Consider the following 18222-nt stretch of genomic DNA (forward strand, 5'->3'; position numbering starts at 1 on the left):
GATCGGCGCGCCAGCATGATTCTCTGATAATAATTTCGTCTATTTCTCTTTGGTGGTGTTTGACATCTTTCTGTATAAGCAGGGAGAGTGAAAATATGGAGATGGCGGAAGTTCTACGATTTCGCCAGGCAACACTGAAAATCCACCTTTTACTCTCAGTCAACCAAAACACTCGTGCACGAGGGTTACCTTGTGTCGGTCACTAGCAGTGGTGTTTTCAAGGCAAGCATCATGCCTCCAATGTGTCGGTCACTGGCAGTGGTGTTTTCAAGGCAAGCATCATGCCTCCACTGTGTCGGTCACTAGCAGTGGTGTTTTCAAGGCAAGCATCATGCCTCCACTGTGTCGGTCACTAGCAGTGGTGTTTTCAAGGCAAGCATCATGCCTCCAATGTGTCGGTCACTAGCAGTGGTGTTTTCAAGGCAAGCATCATGCCTCCAATGTGTCGGTCACTAGCAGTGGTGTTTTCAAGGCAAGCATCATGCCTCCAATGTGTCGGTCACTAGCAGTGCTGTTTTCAAGGCAAGCATCATGCCTCCATTGTCCAAAAAGCTACAGGACTGTACCTGGTATGTTCTTGGCTAGAGATAGTTGTTGAGAGACGGGAAGGGGTCCACCACTGGCACAGACAAAACCTCGTCAGTGATACTCTGTCCAAAACGCCCCAGCAGTGAGGTTCACAAACCGGAAAAGACCCAGTCTGTGCAACACTGGATGCACAAAACTTCATTCATCCATCATACAGCACTTTATATCAATTACAAACCTATACAATTAAGTCTTGACCTTGATGCTTATTTTCTCAGAACATAGTATTTCTAGCTTCTCTTTGCATCTGCTGTAATTCATCTCAGATTTGGATCATTTTGGTGTCATTTTTTCCTAATTTCAATACCTTTGCGCCCTGAAATGTTAAGTAGCATATATTCTTTTTTATCACCATGCCATTTTCTGTGAGAATATTTTCCGCATTTTATTGCATTAGGTATAAAATAACAACCATTTTGCACAACAGATAAGCCAGTATGCATTTCCAGGAAGTTTAATTATGATTTGACCAATTTGCAGGAAAAGAAAAATCTGAATATATTCAATAGCTGCAAGTCTGCTATGATGTAGCAGAGGAGTAGCTGGAAGAAGAAGGGAAGCAAACAGCACATCTGTGGGCATCACACCTTTGTTGCCAGGCATATGTCCAGGTCAGTTCCAAGCTTGTTTTATCAAAAGCTGTGCAGGCTGCCTACCACTCCTTCCATAATTGCTTCATTATAGCTTAATATTCTACTGCCAGTTACTTGGGAAACAATGACAACAATGATGATGATGATAGTAATAATGATGATGATGGTAATGGTGATGACCTGTGTTACTGTCTTTATCCGTGACAGCTGTAGTTCAAGCCAGTGGTGGGATGCACAGGCAATGGAGAGTCAGCCTATACCTCTGGGCCATGTCACCCACACAACCCAAGGTCACACACTGTATGGTTTTCAACTCCCTCAGTGGGATGACCTGTTCCTGTATTTTTTCTTGCCATCCCCAGATGATCTTGTTTGGCATAGGAGAGACTTATTACAGGGGTTAGGTATAGCCTTCATTAATTACTTCCCTGCTGCAGCATCATCATCCTGACCTCCTTTCCCATCCTACCGGTAGGGCAGGGTGAGGAGTAGCAACATTCAGACAGCCCAAGTTTACCCAGTCCAATGGGCCATGCTTCCATTCACTCATCATTCAAGCCCCTGGAATCCTGGCTCTATCTGATACACCAAAAACATTCACCATATTCTGTAGCTTCACATAAACATATCCGATAGAGTTACTACGGATACTGTCACATTAAAAGGGGTGTCAAATCCTTGATCATGCTCTTCTCACAACATTCATCCAGCCAGCTTGGATCTCATGTCAGTTCGCTAGCCTCATAAACCACAGACCGTACTATATTCCTTCTGCCTTAACTTGGCCCAGAGTTTCATACTTTTGTAGCTCAGTGGCAGAAAAAGTCAGTATGGTTTCTTGACAAGCACTTCTTCGTGACTAGTGCCATATTTGTATTGTTTATGAAGACTCCAACTATCTATCTATCTGTCTGTCTGTGGAAGGGAGAAGAGAGAGAGAGAGAGACCAAGGATGAGATGAGGGCTGGAGTGGGTATATATGAGAGATGAGGATGTCAGTTGGCGGGATAAGGTGACGTGGAGTCGATTTATTTGTGGCCACCCCTTACAGTATTAAGGTGTCTGGCAATAGATAGATAGATAGATAGTGGAATGTGTGGTATTTGCATTGGTCATCAATGTATTGTGAAGAAATAATGATGAGATGATGATGATGAAGATAACGATGACGAAGATAACGATGATGATGATGATGACAAAGACAATGATAATGATGAAAATGATGAAGATAACAATGATGATGATGACGATGACAATGAAGATAATGATGATGAGAAGATGAAGATAATGGTGATGATGATGATGATGATGATGATGATTTACTTTATTTTTGTTGCTGTCTCTAATTTTCTCTCTCTCTGGGCAGTGATGGTGTGGTGGAGGCGGAAACACAAGAGCTACTACGACTACCTTCTGTCAACAGTTGGCTGTGGCAAGAGTCGCAAATATTACTGCTGCTGCAACACATGTGAGAGAGAGAGGTGGGAAGGAGAGAGGAATTAAGAGGATGGGAAGGGAAGAGAGAAAATGAATTGGCAGGAATGAGAGAGACAGAGAGGATGGGAAGGGAAGAGAGAAAATGTGAGTTTATGAGACCAAAGTTGAATTGGAAGGAACAAGAGAGAGAGAGAGTATACATGCATTCTACTGTGTAAATATATATACTGTATATAAGATAAGGTCCTCTTAAATGCTGTTGATCCTTATTAAACCGAACTTAGTGAGTGACAGACTAACTAGGAGAGTATGTGAATGAGGTTGAGGGGGGAGGAGAGAGGGAGGGGAAGATTGTGGGTGCAATGAAGGGATGAAGTAGAGAGGTATATGAGAGAGGGGGGTGTAAGTTGGGGGGATGGAGAGTGAGAGACTAACTAGAAAGAGTGTGTGTGAGAGAGTTGGAGGGGGGGAAGAGGGAGGGGGAGACTGGGAATGAGATGAGGGATGGAGTAGAGAGGTATATGAGAGAGAGGGATGTAAGCTGGGGGGGAGGGCAGGGAAATGGGACAGGGTGACATGGAGGCATTTTGTTTGTGGCCACCCCTTACGGAATTAAGACGTCTGGCTCTAGTTAGGTGATAGACAGACAAAGATAGATAGACAGATAGATAGATAAGTACTCTACCAATTTCTCCCCTCCACAGGTATACAGATCTAGGCCTGCTATCCAAGTTCGGCACAGAGATTGAGATGCTGCGTTATTTTCTTTGCCGCGTCAACCACTGTTACAACCAAGTCCCCTTTCACAACTTCGAACATGCCTTCTGTGTCACTCAGATGGTAAGTGGGTCCTATCTTTGTCGTAGATTTTCATTATTGTTATTATTATTATATAGTGGTAGGTGGGGTCACTCATCATCCACTTACTCGATGCAGTGCTGCTCTCAGGTGACTTCCCTTTCCTCTCTTCCTTCTTTCCTCCCATCCTCTTCTTTCTTTTTTCCTTCGTTCTTTCCTCTTCCTTCTGCCTGTGGGTGACTCTACACTGAGTGACAAACCAAATAGTTTCGTGTACACCAGGAAACCATTTACTATGCTGGGTGGTAACCATATAACCAAATTATGGTGCCTGGTGGTTTAGTGGGTAATTAAGGCTCCCCAATCGGATTGAGCCGGTGAAGGTTTATATCCAAGGGGTGGTTGGGGGTTTGTTGCTCACGTAATGCCACTCAGGGATGAGCGAGGCTTTTCACTCTCATCTTAAATGTTAGGACCAACTTGCCTAGCCCTGGGCTCCTACGCTCCTTGTGGGGCAACACAATATTAGATGATGATGATGATGATGATTCTTATTATTGTTGATTTTCTCTTTGTCATACCTCATCCTGTCCTAAGATGATGATGATGATGATGATGATGATAGTGGTGATGAAAATGATGATGATAGTGATAATGATGGTGATGACAATGATGTTGATGATGATGATTTCTTGACAGATGTATGGTATGGTGTGGCGTTGTGGATTGCAGGAAAGACTAGGCGATTTAGATGTGTTAATTCTCCTTACATCCTGCATATGCCACGACCCTGACCATCCTGGATTTAACAACATCTATCTGGTAAGGGAACCATTGTATTGTTTATTTATATTTGGCCTGAGTTTTAAATTACAGTATAGACAATGCACCTTAAGGGATATATAAAAAGAGGTGTGTAGTAGATAGATTGATATATTGTAGTGTTAAATATAGATAGATAGATAGATTTGGGGGAGGCGGTGGCTGAATCGGTAGAGAGGCGGCCTGCAGTCCTGATGGACCCAGGTTCGAATCCCGGCTGGGGCAGGGAACAGTTTAAGGATTTGAATTTCATAAAAGCAGACTTTCATGATCTACCAGATGACCCGCCGACATGTCATAAAAGTACCCCCGCTAATACCAATACACCAGTCCTGTATGAGACAGCCCTAGCATGTATTCAATATGGACGGTGGGTGTTAGCGCCGAAGTGGTGACATGTGGAGGTGTAGGAGGACTACTGGGCCTTGGGATAGGCTACTGCCCCCGAGATATAGGCCCTGAAGCCTTTGCCCAGAGTCGGACACATAAAAAAAAAAAAAAAAAAAAAAAAAAAAAAAATGTACTGTTAGAAAAATAGATAGATGGATAGACAGTCAGATGGATAGATAGATGGACAGATAGATAGATAGATAGATACACAGATAGATTCACAGCACCACTTAATAGATTCATTTTGGCCACAGATCAACGCCAAAACAGAATTAGCCCTGCGATACAGTGACATATCACCGCTTCAAAACCATCACTGCTCCGTTGCATTCACTGTTTTGGAGCAACACGAATGCAACATATTCAGGTGGGTGTATTGAGAGGACGGAGAATGAGAGACTGACTAGGAGAGTGAGTGAGATGGAGAGGAGGGAGGGAGATGGGGAGGGGGAGACCGAAGATGAGATGGAGGAATGACGTGGGGAAGTATGTGTTTGAAAATATTGGGAGAAATTTTTTTGAGTTGGTCTGGCCATGTAGACAGGATGGAGAATGAGAGACTGACTAGGAGAGTGTATCTGAGTGAGGTGGAGGGGGAGGGGAGGGAAGGGGAGACCACAGATGAGTATTCTAGTCCAAGTTTTTAGTAATTACAGGTACTACAAACCCTCTTATGGTAAGGACAACTCCCTTACCCCATTCCAGCTCACACAAAACCATTTTAATCCACAGAAACGTATCGGCCGAGGACTACAAGAAAATTCGTGAAGGGATGATCCGCTGCATCCTGGCGACGGACATGGCGCGGCACAATGAGATTCTGTCCGACTTTAAAGAGATCATTGAGGAGTTTGATTTCAAGAACCGGGCTCATGTTAACCTTGTACTTCTAGACTGTAGTTGATTTTGACTTTTTTTGCCCCCTCATGGTAGGTATAACTTGTTGTATCATTTGTCATATCATTTATGAAGCCAACAATGTACTTGTGTGTGTTTAGCCATTCGCCTTGGACGCTGCAACTGTGAGCAGGGCAATAGGCAGGATGCCAGTGGGGAAGGCAGCGAGAGTGGCTGGGTTAACTGCTAAAATGTTGAAAGCCTCAGGAGATATAGGAGTGGGGTTAGTTGCTTTCTTGATAAATACGATTATGTGTGAGTATGTTGTCCTCAGAGTGTAATTGTAAATGTTTACAAGGGGAAGGGTAATGCCCTGGAAGGAGGAAATTATACAGGCACGAAGCTTTTAGATCAGATAATGAAGGTAATGGAGAGAGTTTTAGAAGGTATGATTAGAGAAAGAGTGAATATTGATGAGATGCAGTTTGTGTTTATGCTAGGTAGGGGGACCACAGATGCCATATTCATTGTTTGACAGCTTCAGGAAAAATGTTTAGGAAAGAAAAGGGATCTGTACTTTGTTTTTGTTGATATGGAGAAGGCCTTTGACAGAGTCCCTTGACAGGTGGTGAAGTGGGCAATGAGAAAGCTTGGGATCGAGTTGTGGCTGGTTAGGGTGGTTATGGCTGTGTATGTGGGTGCTCGCACCCAGGTAAGGGTGAATAGAGATTTGAGTAATGAGTTTTCCGTGAATATTAGTGTGCATCAGGGGTCAGTTTTGATCCCCTTGTTTATTATGGTACTTGAAGCCCTCTCTCGTTACTTCTGAAAGGGACTCCTGTAGATGTGTGCTAATGATTTGATTTGGTGTTGACTGCAGAAAATGAAAGGGAGACAGAGGAAAGATTTAGGAAGTGGAGAGATGGTATGGAGCACAAGGGATTAAGAGTAAATGCAGATAAAACAAAGGTAATGGTATCTAGGGCTGGTGGCAGTACTGTCAGAGTAGAGGGAGGGTGGCCATGTGCAATTTGCCACAAGGGGGCGGGAAGTATTTCCATCTTGTGCAGTGTTTGTGATAAGTGGGTGCATAAGAGATGTAGTGGTATTAGAGGTAGACTGCGAGATAATGCTGATTTCATGTGTACAGTGTGTTGCAGAGAGCAGGTGGAGATTGTCAGGCATGAAAGGATTGAGCTTGCTGATGAGTCTCTTGAGTGGGTGGAAGAAGTTTTTATTCAGGAGACATGTTATATACTGGAGGTGGGGCTGGAGCTAGCTCTGTGGCTAGAGTGAGAAGTGGTTGGAAGTTCAGAGAGCTGTTGCCTCTCCTGACATTGAAAGGGCTCTCTCTCTGTGCTAAGGGATCTTTGTATGCGGCATGTGTCCATCCATCCATCCATCATCCAATCCTACGTTGCCCTGTGCTGGGCATGTGTTAGGAATGTAATTCTGTACGGCAGTGAGACTCGGGCAGTAAAGGAAGAGGATATTCGCAGGCTCAGACGTACAGAAATGACAATGATTAGGTGGATGTGCAATGTGTCCTTTAGTGCGAGGCTTGGGGGGCCTAGGTTTACGATGGAAGAGTTGAGAGATAGGATGAGACTGGAGTGTATTGGTGTTGTGATAAGGAGAGGTAGATTGAGATGGTTTGGGCATGTGGAGAGGATGGGGGATGATAACTGGGTGCAGAAAGTGAGAAGTGTTAATGGTAGGGATAGGGTTGCGAGAGGTATACTGAAAAAAGACCTTGGATGAGGTCATTGAGTGTGACCTCAGGGATAAGGGACTGATTAGGAAAGATGCCAGAGATCCAGCAGTGTGGAGAGCTGCCATCGGGTGACCGAGGCTGATGCATGCAAGCATGTTGGTACCTTCAAGAACGAAAAGAAAAACGAAACGACCTTGGTCACCTAATGGCAGCAGCTCTCCATGCTGCCTGATCTCTGGCAGCCTCAAGTATTTAATTCCAGCTAGTGCAAAATGGTCTGAGAGTTAGTCATAGGAATAGTGGTAGGTAGGGGCAACTACTATCCACTCACCCAATGTAGTGCTGCCTTAAGGTGACACAGCACTATGTGAAAAGAAAAATGCTTGACTGTAAAGGGGTGATTATCAGATGTCACACAACCAGATGAATCCCTGGTGGTTTAGTGGATTACTGTGCCCCATCCAGATGTGGCCCAATAGGGTTTACGTGCCAGAGGTGAGTCTTCAGAGGCTAAGTAGGTGAATACTGGTACCACAGAGGCTCTTATGGTAAGGTGGTAGATGGATGGCAGTGAGAGAGGGGGATGTAAGCTGGGGGGAGGGCAGTGAAATGGCAAGGGACAGGGCAACATGGAGGCGATTTATTTGTGGCCACCCCTTACTGGATTATGGCATCAGGGTATAGATAGATAGATAGATAGATGGATTGACTGATTGATTATGTATGCTCAGGACAACTCTAGCATTTTATTTTAGCTAATCCCAGATATTTTATTACTCTAAGAGGGATTATAGAAGCCTGAGAGTGTTAATACTGGTTTTAATATCCTGCCCAGCTGTCCATGGTGCTGATCAAGGTAGCAGACATCAGCAATGAAGCGCGGCCGCTGGACATTGCCCAGCCCTGGCTGGAGTGTCTCACACAGGTAATGGTTTGTAAGTTAATTCTTTGTCTTTGTAGGTGATGGCTTATGCAGGTAGTGTTCTGTTTATTCCTTTTTTATTTCCCTCCGAGGTGGAAGTGCCTATCATCCATTCACTCAATGTAATGCAGCCCTCAGGTGACTCTGCACTGAGTGACAAGCCAAATTATTTCCTGTTGTCCAAGGAACCTACTGTATCATATCATTTATAAAGGCTCCAACATGCATTCGTCAGCCTTGGTCACCTAATGGCAGCTCTCCATGCTGCTTGATCTCTGGCAGCCTGCCTCAGCTCGCTTACATGCATCGGCCTTGGTCACCTCTTAGTGGCTATCCATGCTGCTCAGTCTCTGGCAGCCTCCCTATTCAGTCTATTATCCCTGAGGTAACACTGTGTGACCTCATTCCATATACTGGTACTAGATACTCTGTACTGTACTATGTTGTGTTGGTAATGAGGACTAGATCAAAACCTCCATCTCATCCTTGGTCTCCCTCTCTCCCCTGCACCACTCTCACATACACTTTCTTCGTCATTCATTCCCCATTCACACCTCTTGGCCAGACCATCTCAAGATCCTTTTACTAAGTAAGAGACTAACTAGGAGAGTATGTGAGTGAGGTTGAGGGGGGGAAAGGAAGGGGAGACCGAGGATGAGATGGAGGGATGTAGTAGAGGGGTATATGAGAGGGGGCAGTGTAAGTTGGGGGATGGAGACTAAGAGACTAACAAGGAGAGTGTATGTGAGTGAAGTGGAGGGGGGAAGAGGAAGGGGGAGACTGAGGATGAGATGGTGGGATGGAGTAGAGGGGTATATGAGAGGGGGGAGTGTAAGTTTGGGGAAGGGCAATAAAATGGAAGAGGACAGGGCAACATGGAAGCAATTTTTTGTGGCGACCCCTTACAGGATTAAGGCGTCTGGCTATAGATAGATAGATAAACAGAAACTTGTAATAGCTTCTAAAAACGCTGATACTTATATTGCCATTCTTTCAACAGGAATTCTTCAACCAAAGTGACCTCGAGAAGTTGGAAGGGCTGCCTGTCTCTCCGTTTATGGATAGGGACAAAGTAACAAAACCATCATCTCAGTGCTCCTTCATTGGTTTTGTGCTCCTGCCTCTCTTTGAAGCACTAGGGAAGGTTCTGCCGGAGCTTGAGGTGAGGTAAATAGATTGATAGATAGATAGAGTGTGAGAGAGAGAGAGATAGACAGAGAGAGACCTAAGAGAGAGAGAGAGAGAATATACAGACATTCATTTCAGTGCTCCTTCATTGGTTTTGTGCTCCTGCCTCTCTTTGAAGCACTAGGGAAGGTTCTGCCGGAGCTTGAGGTGAGGTAAATAGATTGATAGATAGATAGAGTGTGAGAGAGAGAGATAGACAGAGAGAGACCTAAGAGAGAGAGAGAGAATATACAGACATTCATTTCAGTGCTCCTTCATTGGTTTTGTGCTCCTGCCTCTCTTTGAAGCACTAGGGAAGGTTCTGCCGGAGCTTGAGGTGAGGTAGACAGATTGATAGATAGATAGAGAGAGAAAGGGATAGATAGAAAGACAGAGAGAGATGTAAGAGGGAGTTAAATATGCAAACCTTCATTTCAGTGTGTCTTCTTTGGTGTTGTGCTTCTGCCACTCTTTGAAGCATTTTAGCAAGGCTAGTGAGAGAGAGAGAGAGAGAGATTTACTTTCTGTTGTTCTTATGATGTTGATGATGATGATGGTTCTATTCCAGTCTTTTCTGTTTGAATCTACCCCCTGGGGGTAGGGGGGTTTTCAAGAATACTCCCCCAGTATCCCTGCTTGTCGTAAAAGGCGACTAAAAGGGTTGGCGGAGGGTTAGTGCCCCTCCCCGGAAAACAACTAACTAAAAAAACAAACAAGAAGCCTCGGACAAGGACTGACCAAACGATGACGACCCAGGACCGGACAAAGGACTTGGTAATGAGTACATGGAATGTAAGAGGAGCGAATGATGAGGTGAAAGAGAGAGAGAGATTGTCCAGGTGCTTGAGGGTGCGAAAGTGGATGTATATGGAATAACTGAAACAAAATGGAGAGGAGAAAGTGTGAGAGAATGGGAGTATGGATGGGGTATATGTGCAGGAGTAGATGAGAATGAGAGGGCAAAGGAAGGAGTGTGTATAGTTGTGAGTAAAAGATGGAAGAAGAGCATAAGACAGTATGGATCAGTTGGGTCAAGGATTGTGTGGGTAAAGTTGAAAGTTGGAATACAAATGTGGGCGATTGTGTGTGTGTATGCGCCAACGCAAGATCGTGCTAGAAGAGTGAGAGAAGAGTTCTGGACAAATGTGGAAATGTGCATGGAAAAGTTTGGAAGGAATGAGAGAGTGTTTTTGATTGGTGATATGAATGGTAAAGTTGGGAATGTGAAGGTGGATGGAATAGTTGGTGAGTGGGGTGTGCCTGCCGAGATAGATGAGAATGGGAGTGCGTTAGTGGACATTTGTGCTGGGAGGGGGTTGGTGATAGCCAATACCCTCTTCAGGCATAAAATGATCCACAGGTATACATGGCGAGTGATGAGAAGGGTGGGTGGTGAACTGAATGAAAGGAAGGCAATGATTGATTATGTGTGTGTGGATGAAAGGATGCGAAGATGTGTAAAGGATGCAAGAGTGTATAGAGGTTGGGGGAGTGGACTTTCTGACCACTACTTGGTGGTGGCCAGAATTAGGATGCAAGTGAGATGGAGGAATAGAAGAAGGGAAAGACGAGAGGAAGGAATAGTTGCAAGGAGAGTGGAAAGGTTACAAGAGGATGAGAAAAAGGCAGAGTATAAGAGAGAAGTGGAGGAACGATTGGGCAAATATGAATTGGAGCAGATGGGAGACGTGGAAGGTGTGTGTAAGATATTTACAGAAGAAATATGTGCAGCATGTGATGTGGTGTGTGGAAGGAAGAGAAGGCGGAGGGGGGTACAAGGAACAGCGTGGTGGACTGAAGAGGTGAAACAGGCTGTGGCACAAAAGAAGAAAGCATACAATGAATGGGTGAGAAATAGGGGCGTGGAAGGAGTTGAGAGGCGGAAGAGAGAGTTATATGTGGAAAGGAAGAGAGAAGTGAAAAGATTAGTAAGAGAGAGTAAGAAGAGAGTGGATGAGGAATTTGGAAGGAATTTGAGTGTAAAGTGGAGGGACTGTAAGAAAATGTTCTGGAGAGAAGTGAAAAGAGTAAGACAGGGTGGAAGTGAAGTTAGCAGGGGAGTGAAAGATAAAAATGGTAGATTACTAGTGGAGAAGGGAGAAAAAGTGAGCAGATGGAGAGAACACTTTAAGGAATTGTTGAACGTAGAGGATGGAAGTAATGCAAGTATAAGTGGCTGGGGAATGGCTGGGAGAAGGAGGGAGGTGAGAAGACAGGAAGAAATCAGTAGGATAGAAGTTGTGGAAGCAATGAAGAAAGTTAAATCGGGGAAAGCCCCAGGAATTGATGGAGTGTGTGGTGAAATGCTGAAGCATGGGGGAGAGATAGTAGTAGAATGGATGTGGAAGATGTGCAGATTGGCCTGGGAGGAAGGTAGAGGCCCGGAGGATTGGAAGTCAGGTATAATTATTCCCTTGTACAAAGGAAAAGGGGAAAAAGAAGTGTGTGGTAATCATAGGGGCATTTGTCTTCTTAGTATAATAGGAAAAGTGTATGGTAGGATACTTATAGACAGAGTTAGAGAAAGAACAGAGAAATTAGTTGGAGAAGAACAGGAGGCTTTAGGAAGGGAAGAGGTTGTGTAGATCAGATATTCATTCTTAGATCTTTAGTGGAAAAGTTTCTAGAGAAGGGAAAGAAGTTGTATGCGGCTTTCATGGATTTGGAGAAAGCATATGACAGGGTGGATAGACAAGGATTGTGGAAAGTGTTAAGAATATATGGAGTAGATGGGAAGTTGTTGAATGCTGTGAAGAGTATGTACGATGGTGCGAAGGCTGCAGTGCGTGTGGATGGTGAACTAAGTGAATTTTTTCTCTTTGAAAGTTGGTTTGAAACAAGGATGTGTCATGTCTCCATGGTTGTTCAATCTGTACATGGATGGGGTAATAAAAGAGGTACAAGGTAGGGTAGTGGATGTTGGAGTGGCCCTGGTGAGAGAGGATAGTGTTTGGAAACTCCCTGTACTGTTGTTTGCAGATGATACTGTGTTGTTGAGTGAAGACGAAGGGGAGCTGCAAGGCTTGGTGGATGAGTTTGAGAGAGTGTGTAAGAAACGGAACCTAAAGGTGAATGTAGGGAAGAGTAAAGTGATGGTCTTTGAGAGAGGTGAAGTTAGTGAATGTACAGCAAGGTTAGATGGTGAGGAATTGGAAAATGTGAGTACGTTTAAGTATTTGGGTAGTGTGATGAGTAAGGATGGAGGTTTGGAGTGTGAAGTGCTTGAAAGGGTACAGCAGGGAAGAAAGGTTGCTGGTTCCTTGAAAGCAGTGATAAGAAAACAGGGAAGTGAGCATGGAAGTGAAAAAGTTACTACATGACAGTATTGTGATACCAACTCTAACGTACGGAAGTGAAGCTTGGACATTGTTGGAAGGACACAAGTCAAGAGTGAGAGCAGTGGAAATGAGTTATTTAAGAGGAGCCTGTGGAGTCACGTGGAGAGACAGGCTGACGAATGAGGATATAAAGGAGCGTTGTGGTGTGGATGTGGATGTGATAGGAAGCGTTATGAGGAACACACTGAGGTGGTTTGGCCATGTGGAGAGGATGGAGGGCGAAAGACTGACGAAGAGAGTGTATGTGAGTGAGGTGGAGGGGGGAAGAGGGAGGGGGAGGCCGAGGATGAGATGGAGGGATGGGGTGGAGAGGTATATGAGAGAGGGGGGTGTGAGTTGGGAGCAGGGCAGTGAAATGGCGGGGGACAGGGCGACTTGGAGGCGATTTGTTTGTGGCCACCCCAAACGGGATTGAGGCGTCTGGCAATAGATAGATAGATAGTCTTTTATTATTATTATTATTATTATTATTATTGTAAGGGGTTGGCAATAGCCAACACCTACTTTCGTCATAAGGTGATCCACCGGTATACATGGAGAGTAATGAGGAGGATGGATGGTGAACTTGTTGAACGAAAGGCAATGATAGACTACGTGTGTGTGGATGAGCGAATGAGAAGACAAGTGTTGGATGCAAGGGTGTGGAGAGGGTGGGGGAATGGAGTCTCGGACCATCACTTAGTGATGGCCAAGGTAGAGCTGCAAAGAAAGTGGTTGAGGAGACGAAGGGGAAGACAGGAGGAAGCAGCTCCTGTGAGAAGAGTGGAGAAATTGCAAGATAGTGAGAAAATGGCAGAGTATAAGAGCATAGTGAAAGAAAGACTGGGAAGGTATGAGCTAGAGCAGATGGAAGGGGTGGAAGACGTATGTAAGATATTCACGGAAGAGATAGGCATAGCGTGTGAGGCGGTTTGTGGAGTGAGGAGGAGATGCAAGGGTGTGCAAGGGACAGCATGGTGGAATGATGAGGTGAAACGAGCTGTGGAACAAAAGAAGAAGGCATATGGTGAATGGTTGGCGAGTAGAGGTAGGGGAGAAGATGAGAGAGAGAAGAGAGAGGTATATGTGAGCAGGAGAAGGGAGGTTAAGAGACTGGTGAAGGAGAGTAAGAAGAAAGTGGATGAAGAGTTTGGGAGGAATCTGAGTGTGAAATGGAGGGAGAGTAAGAAATTGTTTTGGAAGGAGGTAAAGAAAGTAAGGCAGTGTGAAAGGGGAAATAATAGGGGAGTGAAAGATAGGAATAATAGATTGTTAGTGGAGAAGAGAGAGAAATTGAGGAGATGGAAGGAGCACTTTGAGGATTTGTTGAATGTAGAGAATGAGAGCAATGCGAGTATAAGTGGTTGGGGAATGGCTAAGAGAAGGAGAGATGAGAGGAGGGAAGAAGAGATCAGTAGGGCGGAAGTAGTGGAAGCAATGAAGAAGATCAAGATGGGAAAGGCCCCAGGGATTGATGGAGTGTGTGGTGAAATGCTTAGGTATGGGGGTGAGATTGTTGTGGAATGGATATGCAAGTTGTGTAGATTGGCTTGGGAAGAGGGAAGGGTTCCAGAGGACTGGAAATCAGGTATAATTGTTCCTTTATACAAAGGAAATGGGAGAGAGAAGTATGTGGTAACCATAGGGGTATTTGCCTTCTTAGTGTGACTGGTAAAATATATGGTAGAATACTCATTGATAGGGTTAGGCATATGACAGAGGAGCTAGTTGGAGAAGAACAAGGGGGATTTAGGAAGGGAAAAGGGTGTGTAGATCAGATAATTGTTCTAAGATGTTTAGTGGAGAAGTATCTAGAGAAGGGAAGGAAAGTGTATGCTGCCTTCATGGACTTGGAGATAGCTTATGACAGAATAGATAGGCAAGGTATGTGGAAGGTATTAAGAATATATGGGGTGGAGAGGAAATTGTTGAATGCTGTGAAGAGTATGTACGAAGGAGGTAGGGCTACGGTGCGAGTGGATGGTGAGCTGAGTGAGTTCTTTGATCTCAATGTGGGACTGAAACAGGGTTGTGTGATGTCTCCATGGATGCTTAATATATACATGGATGGGGTTGTAAAGGAGGTGCAGGGTAGGGCAGTGGATGTGGGGGTGGCCCTAATGAATGAGGGTGAGATTTGGAAGATTCCGGTGTTGCTGTTTGCTGATGATACAGTATTGTTGAGTGAAGATGAATGGGAGTTGCAAGGTTTGGTGAATGAATTTGGGACAGTGTGTAGGAGGAGGAAGCTGAAAGTTAATGTAAACAAAAGTAAAGTTATGGTGTTTGAGAGGAATGAAGTCACAGAGTGTGCAGTGAGGTTGGATGGTGAGGATATGGAGAATGTGAGTGCATTCAAGTACTTGGGTAGTGTGATGAGTAAGGATGGAACTTTGGGGGATGAAGTGCGTGAAAGGGTACAGCAGGGAAGGAAGGTTGTTGGTTCACTGAAAGCAGTGATGAGAAATAGGGAGGTGAGTATGGAAGTTAAGAAGTCACTGCATGATAGTATTGTGATCCCTACCCTGACGTATGGAAGCGAGGCGTGGACCTTGCAAGAGGGGAACAAGTCAGGAGTGAGAGCAGTGGAAATGAGTTACTTGAGAGGAGCATGTGGAGTGACATAGAGGGACAGGTTGACGAATGAAGAAGTGGAGGAACGTTGTGGGGTGGATGTGGATGTGGTTGAGAAGATTAGGAGAAATACACTGAGGTGGTTTGGACATGTGGAGAGAATGGAGAATGAAAGACTGACTAAGAGGGTGTATATTTAGAATTTAGACAGTTTATTGAGACAAACAGTTATACATACATATACGTATACAGGTATATCTATATATTACATTATCACCTCAAAAGGATGAGGAGGCTGAGCTACTCTTCACCCTACTCCGAGATATTACATACTAACATAAGAACATAATGTACTTTTCACCCTGCTCTGAGATATTACATAAGAGCATAATGTACTCTTCACCCTACTCAGATATTTTGTTCAGTTACTCTTACATCACAATATAGCAATGTCTACTTAAGTATGTGTTTGATGTTTTGACAATTCAGTATACTTCCTATTTTATCGTTATTAAACATCCAAACGACTTGTTCGGTCACTGAGTCTACAGCAGGATTTCTAAACTGCGCTAATTTTGAGCAGTGAAGTACATAGTGTTGCAGGGTGTGGGCTCTGGGTTCATTACACAGTCTGCAGCACGTTTTATGATCTGGCGTATCCACTCCAAGCTGCCACAGATATTTATAGCCTAACCTCAGTCTAGTGCATACAGAATCTTTCCACTTATTTCTATATTTTCCATACGTGAAGTGGGTTCTCAGAGCAACGTTAGTATAGTGATACATAGTTTCACTACTAGAATGTTGCTGCTCCATTCTCTGATTTTCCTCTTGACCTTGTTGTGTTCTTATTATAGTTTTAATCTGTTTCAAGGTTAGTTGGCATACTACATCTATGTCTTCTTTTTCTGCTGCACTCTTGGCTAGTTCATCAGCTCTTTCGTTCCCTGGTATTCCAACATGGGATGGTATCCATGTGAATGATATGAATCTACCCGATTGCTTGAGCTGATGCAGGACAGCTCTACACTGGAAGACTACGTCTGCCAGTGCAGGTGCTGTGCTCTTAAGAGACTCCAGTGCTCCTCGGCTGTCTACGAAGAAGCACACGTCTCCTTCACCTCCTGTGATCTCCCTGAGGCCATATAATATTGCATATAGCTCTGCCTGAGTGGAAGACACGTTGTTGCTTATTCTAAAATTTATTTCGCTCTGTACACATGCACTGTCTGCTTTATCTAATATTACGATCCCACACCCTGCTCTGCCATCCTCTCTGACCGAACCATCGCAGTAGACGTGAGCAGTGTTTTCATTGTAGAGTTTATTGATTTGGTTTTGTGCATGTGTCCTTAACACACCTACAGCATAACATTCTTTCTTTTTCTGTAGTGGAGATATGTTCACCTTTACCTCTTCCTCTTCCCAGGGTGGAGGCCTAGGTGCCTGCGGTATTTCCTCACAGAAGTTTTGTACCTCGTATTTGAGTACGTTCCTCGCAAGGTCTTTCACATAGCCATTCTTGCCTTGCCTCCAGAAGGTTCTGGTTCCGTTAACAACATCTTTGACGCTGTTACGGAGTCCCAGTCCGCTTTCTGACCGCATGTGTCTTATTGCAGCCGCCACATTGTCTTCCTGAATTCTATTTTTTACACTCTGCAAATTTAGCTCAAGTCTCATGACATCTATCATGGTGTTCCTTGGGCAGCTAAGTATGATTCTCATTGCGGCATTCTGGATTTTTTCAAGTTTTTCCAGCCTTCCTTCACCAAGGCAAGAGAGGACTGGGCTTGCGTACTCTAATACCGATCTGACAGTAGTGAGGTACATCATTTTTAGTACTGGTACCCCACCCCTGCACCACTATAGGCCATTGATCTCAAGGGCTGCAATCGTGCCTTGCATTGCGTTATTATGTGGGTCATCTCGGCATCTTTACAGTCTGCTGTGTAGCCGACATACATACCTAGGTACTTGTAAATTCTCACCCTCTCGATGTTTTTGCCATTAATTACTAAATGTTTTTCCCATAACGCACGGCACTGGAACTTTGTCTTACTCTCGTTAATTACAAGACCCAGACTTTTGATCAGGTTGCCGAACCTGTTCAGTGCAGTTTGCATAACATCAAAAGTTTTGGACTGTATCATGATGTCGTCGGCATAGATTACTGCACTGACCCCGAAACCCAGGTTTTCACGGGCCACTTTGTTCATTAAAAGATTGAAAAGTAATGGGCTTAGGACTCCTCCCTGTGGTGTACCAAGCTCTAGATCAGTGGTTCCCAAACTGGGGGCCATAACCTGAACCGAAGGAGTTTAGCGAGTAGGTAGTCAGCGGAGAGAACTTACACAGGTTACACAGAAACAAAACCAAGAATCAAGAAGCTTGTTGATAATCTGCAACAACACCCTTCACACTGAGTGGAATGGGGATTCAAATGAAGGAAAAATGAACCTCATGAATGTTCAGAAGCAAATGGTCTGGGAGGAGGTGGGTGTGTCGCAATTGAAGGCCATGGTTGTGGCAGATAATTATGACTCACTATGATAGCATATCACTTCAGAATTATAAAGTTATCATTGTAAGATTCAAAGATCAGATCAAGTGCGATTAATACACTTTTTCATTCCAGTGATTTTTTTTTAATTGCTGAATCAGCTTTTCGCAATAATGCAATTTTTAATTACTCTAAGTATGGATTTTTTAAATGTGCATTTTATTAAATCCTTTAGTACCATGTCAATAATTATATAAGATTCAGCTAAGACAAAATACACATTTCTTTATTAGTACTTAACAAAAGAGAAAATAACAAATGGAATCAGTAAAATTACAGGATTTGCTAGAGTGATTTTTATATAGACATGATGAGTGTAGGACTGTAGTGTAGACAGTCACTGTAGTCATGGGTTATGGTTGGGGAAGGGGGGCCATGGACAAGGATCATGTATGAAAAGTGGGTAACGACCAGAAAAAGTTTGGGAACCACTGCTCTAGATGCTTTTCCCGGGAGAGTGTCCCTTGGGTCCACACCTGGGCCCGCCGCCCAAAGAGATAATC

The 18222-nt window shown here is 44.2% G+C and overlaps 1 protein-coding gene across 1 annotated transcript; it reads left to right on the plus strand.

Annotated features, from left to right (window-relative positions):
- Positions 1 to 531: 531 nt before the first annotated feature.
- Positions 532 to 15852, plus strand: LOC145389998 (high affinity cGMP-specific 3',5'-cyclic phosphodiesterase 9A-like). Its single transcript, XM_080265092.1, has 10 exons — positions 532 to 569; positions 2548 to 2649; positions 3323 to 3458; positions 4116 to 4238; positions 4883 to 4995; positions 5361 to 5511; positions 8015 to 8104; positions 9102 to 9263; positions 10093 to 10170; positions 15763 to 15852. The coding sequence occupies exons 1-10, from the start codon at positions 532 to 534 to the stop codon at positions 15850 to 15852; spliced, it is 1083 nt and encodes a 360-aa protein (XP_080121218.1).
- Positions 15853 to 18222: the final 2370 nt, after the last annotated feature.

This window comes from Coenobita brevimanus, unplaced genomic scaffold, assembly GCF_032717465.1.
Source record: "Coenobita brevimanus isolate Jiangsu-jjx unplaced genomic scaffold, ASM3271746v2 jjx.HiC_scaffold_2695, whole genome shotgun sequence".
NCBI classification, from domain to species: Eukaryota; Metazoa; Arthropoda; class Malacostraca; order Decapoda; family Coenobitidae; genus Coenobita; species Coenobita brevimanus.

Coding starts and splice junctions, on each gene's coding strand:
- LOC145389998 (XM_080265092.1), top strand. CDS start 532: ATGCCTCCATTGTCCAAAAAGCTACAGGACTGTACCTG. Junction 2,650..3,322: donor TTACTGCTGCTGCAACACAT/GTGAGAGAGAGA, acceptor TCCCCTCCACAG/GTATACAGATCTAGGCCTGC. Junction 8,105..9,101: donor GGCTGGAGTGTCTCACACAG/GTAATGGTTTGT, acceptor TTCTTTCAACAG/GAATTCTTCAACCAAAGTGA.